The 13,017-nt window shown below is 39.7% G+C and overlaps 1 protein-coding gene across 4 annotated transcripts in view; it reads right to left on the minus strand.

The window, feature by feature from the left end:
* kirrel3 (kirre like nephrin family adhesion molecule 3) overlaps positions 1-13,017 on the minus strand; it is a 960,216-nt gene that overhangs the window by 344,609 nt on the left and 602,590 nt on the right. For all 4 annotated transcript variants that reach the window (XM_062960868.1, XM_062960866.1, XM_062960867.1 and 1 more), the window contains 2 exons: positions 12,313-12,462; positions 3,900-4,049 (listed from right to left, as the gene is read on the minus strand). In XM_062960868.1, the coding sequence (XP_062816938.1) occupies positions 3,900-4,049; positions 12,313-12,462 (300 nt within the window). The remainder of the gene's footprint in view (positions 1-3,899; positions 4,050-12,312; positions 12,463-13,017) is intronic.

Below are 13,017 nucleotides of genomic sequence, written 5' to 3' on the forward strand. Positions count from 1 at the left end.
ATAGTCCAATCCTACCCACTTCAGCACATATGTCTCATTTCAGACCCTCTAGCTTTGATCAGCAGTAATAAAAGATGAATGGAAAAATAAGGAACTAGAAAACAACAGGAAATAAGAGTTTCTTCCCACTATCTTCACCCTTCTATCAGTCCATCCCTGGGACAACTCTTGTTTCTTCACTTCACTTCACTTTATTTCTTAATTAGTCGCTCTCCACCAGAGTGCTCCGAGCGACTTACAATTTAAAATATCATTCCACAATATAAAAACATTCAACCTAAAAACATTCAACAGAGACTATTTGGAAAATTAGATCTGATTTACTTAAATGCACAACCAAACAGCCAAGTCTTGAGCGCTTTTACAAAAGGTCGCAACTCCGATATTGCTCTAACATATGGAGGCAATGAGTTCCACAGAATTTGAGCATCAGTCGAAAAGGCTCTACGCCTTGTAGCTTCCAGCTGTACCTCCCTAGGGCCCAGTATGTATAGGAGATTTTCCTGGGAGGATCGAGGTGATCACTGATGGAAAAAAGGAATGAGGCGGTCCCTAAGATATAATGGTCCTTGGCCATTTCGAGCTTTAAATTTCAGGATCAGTATCTTGTAAGAGATCTGATGTTCTATTGGTAGCCAATGCAGTTGTTTCAGAATCGGTGTAATATGGGATCTTATAGATGATCCTGCTAGTAGCCTGGCTGCCGCATTTTGGACCATTTGGATCTTCTGGGTTTTTGTCTTCTGAAGGCCGGCATATAAGGCGTTACAATAATCCAACCTAGTGGTGACTGTTGCATGGATTACCGTTGCCAATGCTTCTGTCAAAAGGTAGGCAATTTCCTTGCCTGACGAAGATGAAAAAAGGCCTGCTTACTTAAGGCAGTGATCTGGGCCTCCATCGTCAGCGATGAGTCCAACACAACCTTAAGGCTTTTAACAGTAGCAGATGGAACCAGAACTTCCCCATCAAAATCAGGCAGTGACTGGATTAACTCTGGTGGCTGGCCGGGCCAGAGTATTTCAGAGTATGTTTCTGTCTCCCCTCAATCATTCCAATAATAATCCTGCCTTCTGCAGGATCCAGTCCCATACGTGGAATGGTAGAAGCCAAAAATACCTCCAGTTTTGAGATCATGATCTTAGAATCATAGACTTATAGAGTTGGAAGAGACCTCACGGTCCATCCAGTCCAACCCCCTGCCAAGTACTCTTCTAGTACTCTCTTCCGACACTAACAATACATTGGAAAGTTTCCTTCGTATGTCTATGATATTAAAGAAGAATGAGACATAGAAATTCCTATGAATGAACTTCAACTGTCATTCTCTCTTTTTATATATCAGACTCTACTGATAAATACATTTTCAATCATAATAACATCTCAGCTTTGAGTACCTGCAGGGGGTTATTTCAATCGTATATTTTGTGTGCGTGTTTATACATAAATCTTCTTTCTGTAAAAGCTGAGTTATACACCCAGAATCATCAGACGCTATTATAAATCTAAATGACAGCAGTAAAACAGATACTTCTTAATCAGTTTTGCATCCCCCCACCCCCCACCCTTATACTTCTATCAAGTCTGGGAATTGGGTGACAGTTAGAGATAGAGAGGGAGGCACTATCTTACCAGCAAAAGGACAACCACAAACTTATGCAAATATATCATAGATACATCTCTTAAATATAAAGGTCAACACTTGCTCAATAGACTTTTATGCATGTTACAAATATGAAAATGAAAGGTTTGTTCTGTTGCTGTTATTCCTGTGTCAAGCTATTTAAGTTCTTTTCATTATACTAACATAGTTGAGTGTTTCCTTGAGCTTATGCATACGGATGTATTTGTTTATGTTTGAAGTATTAGTAATCCTAACTAAAATTCTTTAGAAAGCCCACTGCAAACCTAACCCAAAGATGCACTAGCTGCAGTGGGTCAGGATTAGGCACAAACATCTCAAGGCAGCAGAATTACCATCTGATAGCAGAACTTTCTTTTTGTTAGCAGATTTCAAGGGATCCATCAACATCACAATCTTGACAAACAGCTCTGCTGGCTAAAATCTTCTGGCAGTAAAGGCAATAGGCAATGAGAAGGTTTAGGTCAAGAGTGGAGTGGTGCAGACACAAGCTCTAGGAAAATAGCTATAATGGCAGCCTAAAGTTAGGCCAAGGTGAGAACATTTCTAGATAATTTTCAACTTGCCTAGAGAGACAAGGGATGGATTCCTCGTAGCTTCAGCTGCTTAGTGTCAGTTCAGTTAGCCAATGGCCATATTTATTGGTGAAGATGGCATTCTTAAATTGATTGATATAACTAAATCGCGCAACAGAATGCATAACCTTTACTAATATCTGCAGATTTCGTTATTTTCTTACGAACCAGCATAATTTTTAAGGCACTGCTGAGAACACATGGTAGATCTTACAGAAAATGTCTGTGGAAGCAATTGAATTCTATTTCCTCACAGGATAAGACTTTCTCAAGTTGCTGTTATTGTTGACTTTCAAAGGCCTACATTCCATTTCTAGTGCCAATTAGAATAGAACAATCAATGAGATTTATATAACTGTTGATTATACACCTAAAGTTACCTGTTGACTTATGATGAACCCATGAATTACATAAGGTTTGCTTAGGCAAGGAATGCTCTGAAATGGTTTTCCCAGACTCCTCATTTGAAATTTATCCAGTACCTTGGATATGTTGAATTTACCATTCAGCAATAAATTTAACAGGTCAACTGTAAATGAAAATACCAAGCCTGTATGGTGTCGTGTCCTGAGCTTTGGACTACAACTGCAGGTCATGGTTTGAATCTCTGCTTGACCACAAAAACTCACTGGGTGACTTTGGGCAAGTCATAGTTTCAGATGAAGGCAAAGGAAAATCCTCGCTCAACAAATCTTGCCAAGATAACCCCATGATAAGTTCATCTTAACGTCACCACAACACATAAACGACTTGAAGGCATACCACAATGGACATTAGCAACTGGTTTTGAGTCAGGGTTAATCTATTTGTCTCTTAAAATTCTTATATACAGTAGAGTCTCACTTATCCAACATAAATGGGCCGGCAGAACGTTGGATAAGCAAATGTTGGATAATAAGGAAGGATTAAGGAAAAGCCTATTAAACATCAAATTAGGTTATGATTTTACAAATTAAGCACTAAAACATCATGTTACAGAAAATTTTACAGAAAAAGTAGTTCAATACGAAATAATGCTATGTAGTAATTACTGTATTTACGAATTTAGCACCAAAATATGATGATTTATTGAAAACATTGACTACAAAAATGTGTTGGATAATCCAGAACATTGGATAAGCGAGTGTTGGATAAGTGAGACTCTACTGTAGTTACCAAGGCAGGTAGAGGGTTGCTTCACAATATTTACAGATAAATATCTATAGTATGACATAACAATATTGTGTGCCTTCCTTTCTACTTTCCTTCTGATTTATATTTTGGCTTTGTAGCCATGCCGGGACTAAGACAATTCAGAACAATATCAACAAATATAACAATCCAAATAAAAACCGCTAAAAGTCATAATATCAAAACACAAACAAGCTAGACTTTCAAAAGACCTCTGAATTTTAGTCTATCACTGTTCCACAGCATTGTCTGCTGCTGCTGGCGAAAGAAGATGGCCAAGTTTCTCTTCAAATTATGAGCAAATAAACCAGTGAATACACCATTTTCTGCTGCAGCAGCCCTGTTTCAAAGGTATTTGGCTAGTTTACTGTCTTATGAATTGCGCTCTTTTTAAAGCAGCAAAAACCGGCTTGTTCTCCAAAACCCATTTCACTCATTTCAAAATTGATTTCATTCATTTCACACTCAAGAAAAGAAATGCCACCATTTTCCAGTGAGAATGGCACTCTTACCAAGGACGGTCAGCCGGGCTGGTCTGGAACGGATGGCGGCCTGAATAGCCTGGCATTCATACACGGCATCATCTTGCAGATCTGCTCTCAGGATCTTCAGGTGATGCTCTCCTGATAGATGGTCCCCTACAACCAAATAGCGTGGGTAGCCTGTGGCACACAGTAAAAACAAAGATTGGGTCAAGAAATGGATAGAGTTCCATCTATATATATAAAAGGGTAATGAAATTTTGGTCTAGGACAAAACAACAAAACTACACATCCCAGAAACACTAAACTTGGCAGCACAACCCCTCATCCATCCTTTTACGTTCATTCAACAAAAAGAAAAGAAAAATAAAGTCCTAATTAGAGGGAAAGGAATAATTGTTTTTAGCCAATTTCTGCCAGTTAGAAGGCTAAGCTCCGCCCACTTGGTCTCCTAGCAACCCACTCAGCCCAGGGGACAGGCAGAGTTAGGCCTCACTTAGGCCTCTTCCCCACTGCCTATAAAATACAGATTATCTGATTTTAACTGGATTATATGGCAATGCAGACTCAAGGCTCTTCCACACAGCTATATAACCCATTTATAATCTTATATTATCTGCTTTGCACTGGATTATCTTGACTTCACACTGCCATATAATCCACTTCAGTGTGCATTTTATACAGCTGTGTAGAAGGGGCCTCATATAATCCAGTTCTAAGCAAATAATATAAGATACTTTATTTCCCATACCACCATACTTTGCCACAGCAACGCGTGGCCGGGCACAGCTAGTATATTGATAAATATACTAGCAAGGATTTTGAAAAAGTAATATCAAAAGAACAAAACTCCCAGGTGTCCCAGTTTCCAAGTCTATCAGTTCATGGTCAGTAGCTTCCATTTCAATTGGCAGTCAATCCACTCCAGACATTAGTCATTCCAAAGCGCTGAGCCTTATCTCTAATACAAGTTCTTCACTTGATAGGACCTTTAAAGTCTTTATGAAAACTTTGAGCAATGTACTGTCTCACTGATAATGGAAGCCCCTAGTCACCATTACTGGCTATACAAGAAACAGAGACATCAGTAGAGCTAAATTTTTTGAACTGAATCAACCAGAATCCACCAGCTGGGATTCTAGGCAATTCTGGGAGATGCCATCCATCTTTTCTAAGCTCTGCAAGTGTTGCTGTCAGCCTGATTCATGAACATCCTAAGTATAGGCCAGTCTGCAGAGACAGAAGATTATGTAGTTACATTGTTATTGGACTGCACAGTGTTAATAGTAGTAGAAGTATTATGAATGTATTTATTCAGCAACATTTCTGGACCATTTATCATAAAACAACATGTAAGCAGCATAAGAATAGCAATGCATATAAAATCTTGAAACAACACATAATGAGTTGCTGCTGATACTGCTGCTATAGTTCACATTCTAGTCCACTTTTAATTCTGGTTGCTTTGTAGTTTTGGGATTCTTTCTAACTGCAAAATGATAGCTGTGTGATTCCATTTTTAACCCATTTGGGTGTTCAATGAGGACTCTAGGAGACCAAGAGGTTCATCCCTTATCAACCATAGTAATCCACTAAATAACATTGGGCAAATCATACTCTTTCAGCCTTAGAAGAAAGCAACAGCAAACCTCCTTTGAATGTATCTTGCCAAGAAAATACTAGAGCTGACATGAAGGCACATAACACCACTGACAACAATCTCTCTTTGGGCTCTTTCAAAACCCATTAATTTTTCATGAGCAAAGGCGAATAGTCACATACAAAAAATGTGGATGTACATAATGAGAGATTACGCTTTCTCCCAAACCAACTCTTTCTCCAAGCAGAGAGTGTTTATCTTTTTATTCTTATTTGCTTTTGCTGTTTGGTTTCGCTTTCAATAAAGAAGTGCATTTAATAACAATGTCCCCCACCTGCAGTCTGAAGTGGTTCACTACATTTGGTCTAAACTAAACCTAAATGAAAGGCTTAAACATCTCCAAGCATCCAGCAGTCACCCAATGAATCAGAACACATCTTTCTTCACTCAAAGTGCACTAAAATACATGCTTACGCCTTTGTGTGTTATAGTCTATGAAGAGCTCTGGAAAAAAAATGTGTAAAGTGTGCTTGAGTTGGAAACAGAGATACATAGTTTTAACCCAGTACAATATCTAGACAGATACTTCCCTTTATGTGGGGAAATAACGCTGTTATCAAAAGTCAGATTCTGAATGCATTAAAGAGAGGGCTGCAAATACAGGCAGTCCCCAAATTAAAAACAAGATAGGTTCTGTAAGTTTGTTCTTAAGTTTAATTTGTTTGTTAAGTTGGAATAGGTACATTTTTAAAGTGTAACTTCATATATATGAACATGTGTGTGTGTGTGTGTGTATCTATATATATATAAATAATTGCGTCGCTCCACCGGGCAAAACAACAAAACTAAAGGCCCCCAACCTAGAAAATTGACAACACAACCCCTCATCCACATCTCTACATTCTTACGCTCAACAAAGGATCCCCCCCCAAACAGGGAAACATCCACTCTTTGAAGGTCCAAACCCATTCGGTACTCATCACTCTCTCATCTCAAAACACAAAATAAAGAGCAACACTCTGAAAACAAAGGAATTCCATCCAGGAAACAATCAGGGCCACCTAACACCTCCCAATAAAGGATTCCCCCCTCTAAGACATGGAACCACCTAAAAAAAGCCACAGCAACGCGTGGCCGGGCACAGCTAGTATATCTATATATATAAAAGGGTAATGAAATTTCGGCCTAGGACAAAACAACAAAACTACACATCCCAGAAACACTAAACTTGGCAGCATAACCCCTCATCCATGCCTCTACGTTCATACAACAAAAAGCTCCAGCTACTCCAGAAAAAGGCCAGGCTTTGAGACTGCAAGGCTATTCACTGCTATTCCACCTGGCCAACAAAGGATTCTCATAAGTCACAGCAACACGTGGCTGGGCAAAGCTAGTATATATATATATGTGTGTGTGTGTGTGTGTGTGTGTGTGTATATACGTATATGTATATGTACACCCCTGTGGGTGTTTCCTTTGCTGTCTGTGCCCCATCCAGAAGCTTTCACCTAACTTTCTGTCCCTGTGATAATTGAATTTTGAAAAAAAAAAAAGATTGTTGTGGAAACAAGGATTGGTGAGAAAGCTTCAGTGGAGACACCTTTTCCTCATGATAACCCTTTCAGGGGTAAATTTTCCTTCTGAGAGGTAGATTTCACTCACTTCCTGTTGTTTCACCCCCATTCTAAACTATGAGTCATTTGTAATTTGGATGCTTGTAAATGTATTGTTGTCTGGGGAGTAGGAGAGTACTGACACCGGATGACCATTCTGGGCTTCATCTCTCCAGTTTGCCAAGTTGCCATGGGCATCAAGTCTCGTCCACCCCAGAAATCTTCAGCTCTTAGCAAGCCCAATGATTAATGAGCTGTGAAGAAGAGGCAGCTTGGCACACTTGCATGGTTCTTCTCCCCCCCTCCTCCCCGCTTTGTTTTTCAAGCTATCAACAGCAGGATTTGCTCTCATGAACCACGAGAAATACAAATGAAGGGTTTGTTTGTATTTAGCTAATTAGATGACTAGCTGAGCTAGTAGTGCACATGCAGGCTTGCGAACGCAGAGCCGGCAAAGTTAATTGCCGAACTTGCTCAGAATGATACGTCAGCCACATTAGCTCTTGGTATGCATTCCCCGTTCTGAAGTTTCGGGGCAGATAATAAACCGTTGAAAGCATGGAGTGTGGGGTGGAAGGGAGAATACATAATCCAAAGTTCAAAGGAGAGGATGGAGACCTATATCCAAGTTGTTGCATGGTTCTTTTCCCCCCGGAAAATGTAGGCAAAGAAAAACAGTGGAGGGAGGGAGTCCCGCCAGAATATAAGACTTTCACATTACTCTAACCATGATGGTTTCATATGTTGTTGTGTGCTTTCAAGTCATTTCTGGTGACGCTAAGGGGTTTCTTGATGAAATTTGTTCTGAGGAAGATTGTCTTTGCCTTTCTCCGAGGCTCAGAGAGTATGACTTGCCCAAGGTCATTTTGTGAATTTCCATGGCTGAGCAGGGAAATCCAGAGCTGTAGACCAACCCTTAAACCACTACACCATGCTGACTCTCTGTTATGAATGGTTATAATTATAATTGGATTTTTGCATCTCAAGGCAAGGGAAGACATCAGAGTAAGAGTTTTCCCTTAGAAACATTTTTTAAAGATAAAGAGTGTTTCTAGTGTCATTGCTTTCAGCTTCTCCAAGGTATTTGCTATAGACCTTTTAGGTTCTCTCTCTGGACAGTGCATCCTTGTGGAAGTAAAGGGCTCTTCTGAGACACCATCTTTTCAGCTGTCATCTCCCTAGCCTCAGGAGATCATGAGATCCAGTTGCTGACCTCACATAATGTTGGATTATGGTTGTATGTGTATGAAATGTAAATCAAATGTTTCTGCTGTTTTGCAAGAGTGTGTGTTTCAGCAATGAAACAGTTAACAGCAGACTGGTTTGACTGAGGGCCTGTTGTGACTACTATGACCTATCAGGCATGATTGGAGACCAGGAACTTCCTTCGGACTGAGGAATGTGCTTTCTTATCTCTCTGAGTGTGTTGAGCTGGTGCTTGCCGAGGCAAGAGGCTATAGAAGAATGCCAGCTCAGAGTGATATTGAAATAAATGTTTGGACTTCAGACTATACATGTCTTAGAGTCTGACATTGAACAGGAATTGGTGAGGCAGACAGTTGCAACCAGTTCATCAGGGTGCTGGAGAAGATGATTGATGGAGTTTGAAGAAACCCACCCAGCACGCACCCTCACCTCCATGCAGTCACATAATGCCTCTGAGGAGGAGTCAGAGCAGTGATGGACTGAGTCAGGAAGCCAACAGAATACCTCTAACTAGAAGAGCCTGGGAAGTAGGGCCAAATTTGGTCACTTTCTCTCTATTGGTTTATTTGTGTTTTTGCTTACTCTGTAGAGCTCTGAATCTCCCAGTCAAGCCACCTTCTTTCTACAAGCATCAAGATTCTTATTCTAAAGTTACTTAATTGCATACTTCAGAGGTTCGTCTTGAAGCTGCTGTGATTGACTTTTGGTCCTAATGTTTTGGATTTCTAGTTTGATGAGACACTAACACTCTTTGGCACAGAAGCCTAAAGAACGTGTAAAACTACAACTCCCATGATTTCATAGTATTGAGCCATAGTAGCTAAAGTCATTTCAAACTGCATTACAGTGGTCCCTCACTACTTCACGGTTCACTTTTTGCAGATTCGCTATTTCGTGGTTTTTCAATAGACTCTAAAAGAGTATTATAAATCACTAGCTTTGCCCGGCCACGCGTTGCTGTTGCTTATGGGAATCCTTTGTTGGCCAGGTGGAATAGCAGTGAATAGCCTTGCAGTCTCAAAGCCTGGCCGTTTTCTGGAGTAACTGGAGCTTTTGGTTGTATGAACGTAGAGGCATGGATGAGGGGTTGTGCTGCCAAGTTTAGTGTTTCTGGGATGTGTAGTTTTGTTGTTTTGTCCTAGGCCGAAATTTCATTACCCTTTTATATATATAGATAAAAAATACAATTTACAGCCTAAGGAAGGGAAGGATGAGAAGCCAAAGGGAGAGAAAAGAAGCCCAAGCGGCAACAGGAGGAGAAGGAAGTGATTTATCAACACACAATTGGTTGATAAAGACAAAATAGTGTATAACTACTAAAATAATGTATAAACATTAAAATAAATATAGTGCCCCTATTTTGCGGGATTTCAGTTATTGTGGGTGGTCCTGGAACCTAACCCCAGTGATAGGTGAGGGAACACTGTAATTCTACAGAGTAGATGCATTCATAGAGGAGAAGTCTGGGCTAGAGAGGCCTTCCGTTTCATGAGTACAGCTTTTCCGAGGTCCTTTAGAAGAACAAATGTCTTCCCCACATCTTGGCATAATGTGTTTGAACAGACCTTAGCTTGTTCAGTGCTCTGAAGCAGCATAAAGTCTCCCTCTGATGCATAGATCACCCTCTTGGGTCCAGTAAGAGGATGCCTCGCATCATTGCTCTGAGGCACGGCAGAGTATTCCCATTGTACAGTAGACTCCTGAGGTTTGGGGTGTGCAGATGAGATTCTTTCTTTTGTTTTGTTATTGCTGGCAGGCTTATAGTGGGTTTTAAGATCTGATTCAAACATTATCCAAAGTGATATAGTGTTCAAACAGATGGACCTGATTGGTCTGTACACATCCATGGTGCGTGCAGGCACACACAACTCCTTCCATTGTGTCAATTCAACTCTTGTGGCTACAACACTCTAGTATTATTTATTCATTCATTTATTTATTTATTTACAGTATTTATATTCTGCTCTTCTCACCCCGAAGGGGACTCAGGGCGGATCACATTATACACACATAGGGCAAACATTCAATGCCTTAACATAGAACAAAGACAAGACAAACACGGGGCTCCGAGCTGGCCTCGATCTCATGACCTCTTGGTCAGAGTGATTTGTTGCTGCTGGTTGCTCAACAGCCTGCGCCACAGCCCAGTGATGGCCAACCTATGACACTGACACGCCTGTCAGCACTGACACGCCTAGCCATTTTTGCTGACACGCTGCCGCATGCAGATTGATTGGATGACTAATGTCTTTTGTGGCCAAATTTGGTGTGATTTGGTCCAGTGGTTTTGTTGTTTACTCCATGGGAATTATGCACATTACATACATACATACATACATATATATATATATATATATATATATATATATATATATATATATAATTTCTATTATTTTATTATTATTGTAGTATATTATCATATTATTACTATTATATTATTATTCTATTACTCATTACTTATGACTACATTGAAACTACAACCGAGAAAAATCAGGATGGAAACTGCAAGAGGTACCATAGATTGTTGTACATGGAAATAATGGTAGTCAATAGTTTTTGATTTATTGAATACAGTTATATATTACAATTATATATTTTTGTTATTTAAACTATACATATTCCGAAATTATGGTTTTTTTCTTGAAGTGACACACCACCCAAGTCATGCTAGGTTTTTTGGTGAATTTTGACACACCAAGCGAAAAAGGTTGCCCATCACTGTATTAGATGTTGTAACACATATTTTAAAGCCTATGTTAATACTAATTGGGGGGCACTAGACAGGTGGGGCTGCAATAGTTTGCTTTGGCCTACTGGCAAAGGCAAGATTCTGCCCCTCTCCCTTCATTTCCTGCCAAAGTAATTAATTAAACATCTTTTACACTTTGAACTCAGTTTATACCAATGGAAGAAATCAAAGACAGAGGGGGGGGGGATGACAGCCCCCCTCATCTCCTTGTACCCCACTTTGCTCTCAAGTGCTTGTAGTTCTGAATGGAGAGACAACATGATATAGAGCAGGGGTCCTCAAACTTTTAAAGCAGAGGTCCGGTCCACAATCTTTCAGACTGTTGAAGGGCCGAATTATCATTTGGGGGGAAAAACGAACAAATTCCTATGCACACTGCACATATCTTATTTGTAGTGCAAAACAACAACAATAACAATGAAAGAACAATACAATATTTAAAAATGAAAATAATTTTAACCAACATAAACCTATCAGGATTTCAATAGGAAGTGTGGGCCTGCTTCTGGCCAATGAGATAGTTAGGTTAATTAGGATTGTTGTTGTTGTTGTGTGTCTTCAAGTCATTTCAGACTTTGGGCGAGCCTAAGTCCAAAATTATTTATTTATTCATTTACTACATTTATTTACTACATTTATATCCCACCCTTCTCACCGCGAAGGGAACTCACAGCAGCTGTATGTACATACAAGATATTATATTATTAGCATAGCACAACATCAGCATTATACTACATTGAACTATACCACTATACTGTAATATTATATGTAATATATAACATATAATTAATATTATTATGATATTATTGTTAGTATTGTATTGTATAAAATGATAATATTATCAATATTATATGTATATACAATATATTATTAAAACTGATATAAAAATATTATATTATAAATGAGGGCGGGGGGCAGGTAAATGACCTTGGAGGGCCGCATCCGGCCCCCGGGCCTTAGTTTGGGGACCCCTGATATAGAGTTTGAGTATTGGATTGGGCAGTGGAAGACCAGAGTTTATAACCCCACTCAGCTATGGAAGCCCACAAAGTGACCTTAGGCAAGCCAGGCTTTATAATTTGCAGAAGAAGGAATGGTTGAACCTGCTCTGAGAACACAAAAACCCAGTGAGACGTTTGCCTTAAGACTACCTTAATTCAGAATTGACTTGGAGGCACACAATGAAAATCGCATGATAAATATTTTCTTCTCAAGGATATGAATCATAATTTCCAATAAGAGCCAGTGTGACATTAGAAGATGTAGAATACTTACTTGAGAGATCCCTGCCTACTCCAAGAGCAAGCCCATCTTTAATCCATAGCACGATTCCATTGTATTCTGGAATGGCACACAGTAGGGTCACAGGTTGCCCGGCAATCACTACTTGGTCCTGAGGCTGCTGGGTAAAAGAAGATGCTGGACCTAGAAAAACGGAGAAGTGGAAACATATATGATTACATGCTGCAACCATCATTTTTAATTAACTACTTCATTAAAAAGCATATACTATGTGTTTCTTCCAGAATTTGGATTCATGGTATACAACATGATGAAAATACAAGTACAAATAAATCTATATATATAAAAGGGTAATGGAATCACGGCACCGGACAAAACAACTAAACTAAACGCCCCACAACCTTAAAAATTGACAGCACAACCTCTCATCCACGCCTCTACGTTCATAAAACAAAAAGAAAAGAAAAATTAAGTCCCAGCCACAGCAACGCGTGGCCGGGCACAGCTAGTAAATAAATAATATGTAAAGGTAAAGGTTTCCCCTGATGTTAAGTCCAGCCATGTCTGACTCTGGGGGTTGGTGTTCATCTCCATTTCTAAGGCAAAGAGCCAGCGTTGTCTGTAGACACCTCCAAGGTCATGTGGCCATAGGCATGACTGCATGGAATGCCGTTACCTTCCTGCTGGAGTGGTACCTATTGATCTACTCACATTTGCATGTTTTTGAACTGCTAGGTT

Source organism: Anolis carolinensis, unplaced genomic scaffold (genome assembly GCF_035594765.1).
Source record: "Anolis carolinensis isolate JA03-04 unplaced genomic scaffold, rAnoCar3.1.pri scaffold_8, whole genome shotgun sequence".
NCBI lineage: Eukaryota > Metazoa > Chordata > Lepidosauria > Squamata > Dactyloidae > Anolis > Anolis carolinensis.